Raw genomic sequence first — 8,563 nt, forward strand, 5'->3', positions numbered from 1 at the left:
ACTGGTTTAATTTGAGGCTCAGGACATGAGAGGCAACCTATGAAAGACACAGCCTGGATTGCAAGGAATATGAAGCTGTGTGGTGCAGAGAACTAAGGTAGAACCAAGTACAATAGATCACAACAACAGCAAGAAGTCAAAGAAGTAGGCTGGAGAATGGTCATGGATGATACTGTCTAGTCTCATAAAAGCTATGTCTTCTTCTAGGGTCTGTTTATCAAAACAAACAAACTTTTGGCATCAAAGGTACCTAAAATCCTTAAAATATGCCACATTTATCCTTGTACAAGTTTCCTCTGTTGTATATTATCATTATTTCACAGAACATTAAAAGGAGTAATAAAAAAATGTGAAAATTAAATAACTTAAATATTATTTGTTTCAATTTGCTTAAACAAGAAATATCATTTTCTCAACAGCATGGGCATATTGACTTATGATAGAAATGTTAGCTCAACTTTAAACCCTATGACATGTTTTTTTCTAACTATTTCTTTATGCTACTTTATGATACTGAATAAACATGAATACTTTGAGAAGGAGATAGTAACATAAAGAAGCATACTAGCATAGGAAATGTTTATTTAACACTAACTATGACAGATCATGAATCAAAATGCAGAAATTAAAACCCAGGGCCCAATACTCTAAGAGAGCATTAACGTAGCTATTGTTACCTTCCATGGGAGAGGAGCCTGGAGTCCACCTTGATCCAATGAATCTCCATTCACACTGAGTGACAGTTCCTCATGAAGTGCCTGAGCAATGGCATACACAGCTGCATGGACTTTATAGCTCAAGGGTGAGGTATTCATATCCCAAACATTCAGAGATCTTGTGCTCAGGCTGCCATTTTGCTCACATTGACTTAGTTTCCTTACTCCATGCTCATACAAATGTGGACATTCAAATAAAATCGACCACACATGCTGGATAAAGATATCATGAGGGTATTTTTTAGGGTGAACACTTCTTTGAAAATTCTTGAATCCCAGAATTTCATCCTTATGAACTGAAAATGATAATGCTCCACCAAAGTATGTATAAATTACATTTTGATTAAAGGGTAATACTGTAGTATACCAATCAGAAGTTGTGATCCAGATATTACCAAAGGTAGCACAAGAAATGATGAGAGAGACAAGTGTCAGAAAATCATGAGTGTCACCAAATGCAATGACAACACGTGTCAATGTGAGACGTATTATTAATCGGTACCAGCCTATGTCAACAAAAGAAGGAAATACTGGACCCTTTTCTGCAAATGCAACACAAATTCCATGGTTGATCATCTCCTCTGTGATTTCCTTAATAAAGAGTTCTCCCCGCATATCATCTGGAACCACCAAACCAACCCAGACCCAAGTGAAGTAGAGCAGCAGTTGAATAATTCCCTGGTACAGAGCTGCATTGTGCACAGGAAACTGGTAAAGGGACTTGAGCTGGACTCTGTTCCCAAGACTCAGGTCAAAAGGAGCATAGCTGATCTGAACAGAAAGAAAGTTACTATATAAGTCATGACAATCAAGTTTATTTTCAAATGGATTGGTTTACCTTTTCTGCTTATTCACTCTAGGAGAAATTGGACAGTTAAATAACTGTACTAAGTAATACCAATTTTTTACCTATGTCACTTACTCTTCACTGCATACACAAAATGTACCTTTTCCTTTGTCCTTTTATAGAACATATAAAAAAAAAAAGGCCACAGAGTGTCTATCTCCTGATCTCCACTCAGGTAATACCAGTCAAACACAACCATTTGCAAATCTGTCACTTCAAAACTTTAATCTTACTGATAATAGAAGTGGAGAAATATTAACACTAAAGGCCTGTTTACTTGATGTCACAAATCCAAAAATAAAACCCCAAAAAACAAAAAACAAAACAAACAAACAAACAAAATACAGAATCTATGGAGTATTGTAAAATCCACTAATGAAGTTAATAAGTTTTTTTTTCTTTTAATTCATAATCAACTATTTTAAAATAAGCTTGCTTAGGTTAGGAGTCTGACATTCTACCTCAGTGATTGTTATAGTCTCTTCTAACAGGTCACCCAATCATGCTGCTATTCTTTTTACCAGAAAACTTCAGTTGAGTTGTCTATACTGTTATTCCTATAGACGTTAGGGCATCACCTTTGGGAAAGGGAGCAGGCTACAGCATTAATTACCTAATCTGCTATATGAAATGACTCACTTGCATTAATCTAATACTGGCAAAAAAAAAAAAAACAGTCCTTTACTAAATATATGCTCTTTTATGGGTTCCAGGATTCTTTTTTTTATTCGATATATTTTTTATTTACATTTCAAATAATTTCCCCTTTTCTGGCCCCCCATTCCCCGAAACTCACATAAGACCCCTTCTCTCCCCCTGTTCTCCCCCCACCTCTTCCCACTTCCCTGTTCTGGTTTTGCACTATACTGCTACACTGAGTCTTTCCAGAACAAGGGGCCACTCCTCCGTTCTCCTTGTACCTCATTTGATGTGTGGATTATGTATTGGGAATTCCAGTTTTCTAGGCTAATATCCACTTATTAGTGAGTGCATACCATGATTGATCTTTTGAGACTGGGTTACTTCACTTAGTATGATGTTCTTCAGCTCCAACCATTTGCCTAAGAATTTCATGAATTCATTGTTTCTAATGGCTGAATAGTATTCCATTGTGTATATATACCACATTTTTTGCATCCATTCTTCTGTTGAGGGATACCTGGGTTCTTTCCAGCTTCTGGCAATTATAAATAGGGCTGCTATGAACATAGTGGAGTGTGTATCCTTATTACATGCTGGGGAATCCTCTGGGTATATGCCCAGAGGTGGTATAGCAGGATCTTCCGGAAATGAGGTGGCCAGTTTTCTGAGGAACTGCCAGACTGATTTCCAGAGTGGTTGTACCAATTTGCAACCCCACCAGCAGTGGATGAGTGTTCCTCTTTCTCCACAAATGGCATACAGGACAAGTCCAGGTGTTACTCTCAGGAAGATGCTATTCCTCACAGATATGGGCAGAAAAAAGTGAAGAGCTATACTTTGTCACTCCTTATGACTCAGAGGGCTGTGGCAGACTGTACTCTCAGGAGAGGACTGATAATCTAACACTGACCTTCTCTGCTGGCTGAGAATGTGGAGTGACAACACCTCACAGAGTCTGCAGGAAAGTGAACAGACCTGGATGAGGTTGCCTCAGAAGAAGGGGTCAAAATGGAGGTCACAATGGCAAGAAAATGAATAGTTAGGTAAGAAGAGGTTTGGCTCAGGTAGTTTATAGAGGGAAGATTTAGTTCACTGTTTTGATGTCTAGAAACTAAACTCAACATCAAATTATAACTGTAGAGTCTAGCCGGTCAAAGCCAGAGCTGAGGAGACTGAAGAACAATGTATGATGCTGTACATGTATGATGATTTTATGACAAATCCATTATATTGTAGGTATATGATACACACACACACACACACACACATTATTTATATAATCATGAAGCTGAAAGTTGGCTCACTGAGTTTGAAGTGCTTGCTTTACAAGCAGAAGGGCCTGCAGTAGAATCTTCAGAAACCCCATAACAACTCAGACATGGCTATGTGTGCTGGTACCCTAACATAGCAGGATAGAGACAGGTTAATCCATAGAGCTTTCTGACGAATCAGCTCAAAATCTCAAGCTTCTCATTCAGTACTCTGATTTTAAACAACAGTGGAGAAAGTGATGAAGGAAGAATATCACTTCTCCTGATATGCCTACCTACACAGTCCTGACATAACATCATATGTGAGACACATACCACACAAACACACATACAATCATGCACACCCATATGAGCATGCACACACACACACACACACACACACACACACATGGTCAAACACAAACACACACTCATGCACACATACAAAAACACACAGGCAAACACACTGAAAAAGAGAGATAGGGACAGGCACTGAGATAGAGACAGAAAGGGGGAGACTCAGAGAGAGACAGAACAAACAACTATAGAACCTCCATGATGCCATAATTCCTCAGTATTAGAAAACAAAGAGAATAAAAAAAATGGCATAAGTTACATATGTTGCATAGAATAACCAACATTCACAAAAAAATCATAAACAAGGCTCACACAAGCAGGTACATGCAAAAAGAGAATCAATTCTAAATCTAAATAGAACTTAGCAAACAGGCATTAGGTGGAGAAAATTTATAATGTGGAGAAAAAAACTGAAAGTAAAAATAGATAACTAAATAAACCTGATGAAAATTATTATCCAGGTAAGTCAAGTGAAAACCCATCACAGAACAACCTTTGCAATTTTTCCTCAACTCAAGAATGTGCTCTGAAAATGTGAAAATCAAGAATGAAAGATGTAAGATTCAGCATACAGAGGACCTAACACACAGAACTAGTTGAGAACAGACATGCAGCACTTAGGCTGGAGAAGACAAGAAATTGAAAGAAGGGATTATCTGTCACAGGTAAAGTTGGAATGATTTGCATATATTAGGGATTCATTTAAATACACTAGAGATGGTGTACTTATTCTACACAGAAAAACACTAACAAAAATGCCAACATGATAAAACTAAAGAAACATGAATAGAATATGGTCTACAATACAGCACTGACAGCTCCACAGTTCATGCTTAAGAAGTGTGAGGGGATTACTAAAAGAAATGATAAAAATGTCTCAGGACATTGTGAGTATATTGAACTTGTGTTACACTATGTGTGTAAGTTTCTATAGCCACAGGCAGCCAGCTAGCCATAGGTGAAAGTGTAAACTTTGAATTTCAACTATTAAAAAGGAGGATAACATGAATTTTACAGGAAGGTAGATAGAACTACAAAATATCATCCTGGTGAGGTAACCCAGACCTAAGAGGACATACCTCAAAATGTATAAACTCAGTGATAAGTAGATATTAGCCAAAAAGTACAGAATTCCTTTGAATTAGAATTAGCCAAAGAGACAGGGCCCCAAGTAGAGGGATGGCATCACTGAACTACCCTCAAGGTAGTACAGCTGTCCTCTGAGAGGTTCTGCCAGCACCTAGAGAAGACAGAGACAGTAACTCACTGCCAACCATTGGATTAAACCTGAGGACCCCAGTGGAAGAGTTAGGGGAAGGATTGAAGGAGCTGAAAGGGATGGCAACACATTATGAAGAACAGTATCAACTAACCGGACTCCTTAGAGATCCCATGGAAACAGCTATATACATGGGTGGTTCCATGGCTCCTATTGTATATGTATCAGAGGAATACCTTATCTGGCACCAAAGGGAGGGGAGGCACATGGTCCTGTGGAGGCTTGTTTTCCCAGTAAAGGAGGAAGCTAGAGGAGTGAGGCCAGAATGGGTGGGTGGTTGCAGAATTACCCTCTTAGAGTCAAAGGGGAAGGGGGATGGGAAGGAGGGTTTGGGGAGGTTAGACTAAGAAAGGAGGAAACATTTGAAATATAAATAAATAAAATGACAAATATTTTAAAAAATAACTCATAAAGTCTTATAAAAATAAAAATCTAGTCAATCATGCTGGAGTATGATTAAAATCCCAGCCCTGGGCAAGCAAAGTCATGAGGATCTCCCTAATGCTATCTTGGGCTGCAAAGGAAGTTCAAGACTGTGCAAATTTGCATAGTGAGAATGTGTCTAAAAATAAACATATAGGTAAAAATTGATAATAAAAATGAAACAGCATGGCAGCCTCATTCATTTTACTAAGATTTAAGTTACCCCACAGGGCATAGAGGAAACATTAAACACTGGATCATTGTTATTTGCAAACTTTCTAAGTAAACCTTTCCAAGTTTATGACTAATTAAGATGCAATTGTCTTATAAATGCTACCTCTCTAGCATTGTTTATAAGAAATAATTACTGATCAACAGAAAGATTTTTAAACAAAGACAAAAATAAACACTTTCCTATCAACAGGAGAAAATTACAAACAGCCCAAATGTCTGCCAGAGTAAGTCTGACCCACACTTCTTAGTATAAAAGAATCTTATATGGCAATCTGAGCTGATACCACAGTAAAATAATCAGAAATATGTTCATAGTAGTTACTGTGTACATATGTGCATAGAATTAATCTAGCTTTCATGCTTTGTGATGCTCTAAAACTGGATACAAAAGAAAGTATTAAAAAGAGAAAATAGCAAAAGAAATTTTCTTGGAGTGGAAAGAATACAGGTTGTCATTACTTTTACTTATATTTTTTTCAATGTTGAAGATTTTGAAATTAAATTTATTTTACTAACATTATTTCATGTTAAGAAAATATTATACTTCAGAGGTAAAACTGATAACAAAATAGTAAATTATTGAGCAGTCCCATACCTCATCAATAATCAATAACTGAATTAATTAGCATTTATTACTATCTTACTATCTTTAACCTAGGAAGCAAGATACTTTGTGTACCTGTGGGACATTGTAGAGACTTAGAACTCGGGAGATCTGAGTTGATATTCCTGTTGAAATGCCTCCTATCACTGCAACCAGCTTATCAGTCTTCTCAGGTCTGCAGCTGTAGTTAGGAATTGGGGGACTCTCTCCTGAGAGCAAAGCCATAGAACTTTCCATAGCCTTTGTTTCAAAAAAGTCAACATTGAAGAGATAGAATCCCAGGGACATATTGAATAGAATATTTGGGTCCTTGTTGATTTTTTCTATAGCAAAAACCATTGCCAACATGAGCTGATAATTTTTGGTGAGATCCCTGGGAGGAAAAATTGGAAAGATCATTTTTTTTGTTCTTTTTATATTAATTAAATATATTAATTAATTATTTTAATTAATTTCTGTTCTTTTTAATTTACGTAATATAATTATTTATATTAATTTATATATTTTATTGCAAAAATTAAAAAATAATTACATTCTTAACCTCCCTCTCTTTATTTTATGTACCTCCTCCCATTCTACCTCTCAAATTCTGCATTTTTATTTATAAGACCTTAATTCATATAAAAATTGTACATGATATTCTAAGAAACAGGCAGTCTCCTCAGCATTAAAAATATGGAGATAATTGTGCTAAAAAAGAAGATTCATAATATAACTTGTTATTAAATCGTTTATTTTGATTTTGAATTTTTTTCAGACAGCATCTCGCTTATTCAACCAAGGTTTAATTTAAACTCCTTATGCAGTCTAGGTTAATCTCGTGCTCACAAAGATCCACCTGCCTCTGCTTCTCAAGTTTTGGAATTAAACTTTTGCACCACCACATACTATCAAATGTACATTTTTCAATATTTATTGTACAATTTGTGTCTGAGAAATATAATGGAAGAGTAAAGCATGTGGGAAATAGCAAATATTAAAACTTAGTTTTCATGCAGTCTTTGAAGAATAAGATAAACCTCAGGAAAATACACAGTGCTTGTTCACCAATAGTAACTAAAAAAAAAATAGTGTCAAGTGTACATTTAAACAGGAAAACTAAAATCTTCTCAACACACTACACTACATAATTAAAAAGACAAATTGGTCTTGACAGCAAAGTGCTTTCAAAAACTTCTTACATATTTAAGAGAATTCAGCATGTGTAGGGGAGAGACACACACAGTCATGACTGAGTAGCTATTGGCATTTGGTGGCTATTGGGGAAGGGACAGTCACTTTCATTAGGAGGTTTGTCTAGTAGCTTGTCTAGACTCTAGATAATGCCCTATACTCCTGCAGTACTGGCATGCCTAAATAAACTCAATACATTAAAATTGGAGAGAGACTGAGAGACAGAAAGACAGACAGAGAGAACCCATAAAGTTGAAGGCAGGAGACATTGCAAGGGAAACAGCAGAGTACAGTCAGATCAATATATCTTGTTTATATGTGAGAAATCCTGAAACTCTATTTTTTTAAAGAGAAAAGTCAAACACTTACATAATAACAGCTTCTGGTATAGACATTGTATCATTAAAGCCAAATTTAATTCTTTTGTCTCTAGCAGTCACTCTGAGGGAAAAGAGTCCTCCAATAACAAAATGCCCATCTTGATAGTAGCCAAGAGAAGGAGGTATACTTAAGGAGAAACAAGAAATTTGTTCCTGGAATTGAATGAGGACAATCAGGAGAGAGAAAGCAATGAATAATTTCATAACATTGATAAATAATTGATAAAACCCAGATATCTGTTCAGTTGAGAATCTTGTACTATTCATCCGTGGGAGCACATCAACAAACTGGTAAAAGATGTCTGGTTGATTCATGTGGATCAAGTTTATGAAGCATTGTTTTGTCCTGGTTCAAGCCCACCAGTATCCAAACACTCCCTCAGTTCCCTGGAGTCCAATATTATTTATACCTTTTTAGCCCTAGATTATGTCCCCTTCACAGAGTCACTGTGAGTCTCCAAGGTCTCAGAAATCTCTCACTTGGCACCTGGAAATCCTGATTCTCAGTAGGAAAACACACAATTAAGAAAATGTGTGAAGTTTACTAAAACACCTGAGGGGTGTATACACTCACAGAGCTGAGACTAACCAGTGGAAACAAAATTAAGTCATGAAGAGTCATCTGAAGGAGGCATCAAAGCACTCATTGTTTGTTAGG

General features: G+C 36.5%; 1 protein-coding gene across 1 annotated transcript in view; it reads right to left on the minus strand.

Moving 5' to 3' along the window:
• LOC127678095 (vomeronasal type-2 receptor 26-like) overlaps positions 1-8,112 on the minus strand; it is a 31,217-nt gene extending 23,105 nt beyond the window's left edge. Inside the window, exons 1-3 of the mRNA XM_052172901.1 lie at positions 7,895-8,112; positions 6,428-6,725; positions 678-1,487 (exon numbers count right to left, since the gene is read on the minus strand). Of these exons, the coding sequence (XP_052028861.1) occupies positions 678-1,487; positions 6,428-6,725; positions 7,895-8,109 (1,323 nt within the window). The 5' untranslated portion in view covers positions 8,110-8,112. The remainder of the gene's footprint in view (positions 1-677; positions 1,488-6,427; positions 6,726-7,894) is intronic.
• Between the last annotated feature and the right edge of the window lie 451 nt (positions 8,113-8,563).

This window comes from Apodemus sylvaticus, chromosome 2, assembly GCF_947179515.1.
Source record: "Apodemus sylvaticus chromosome 2, mApoSyl1.1, whole genome shotgun sequence".
Classification (NCBI taxonomy): domain Eukaryota; kingdom Metazoa; phylum Chordata; class Mammalia; order Rodentia; family Muridae; genus Apodemus; species Apodemus sylvaticus.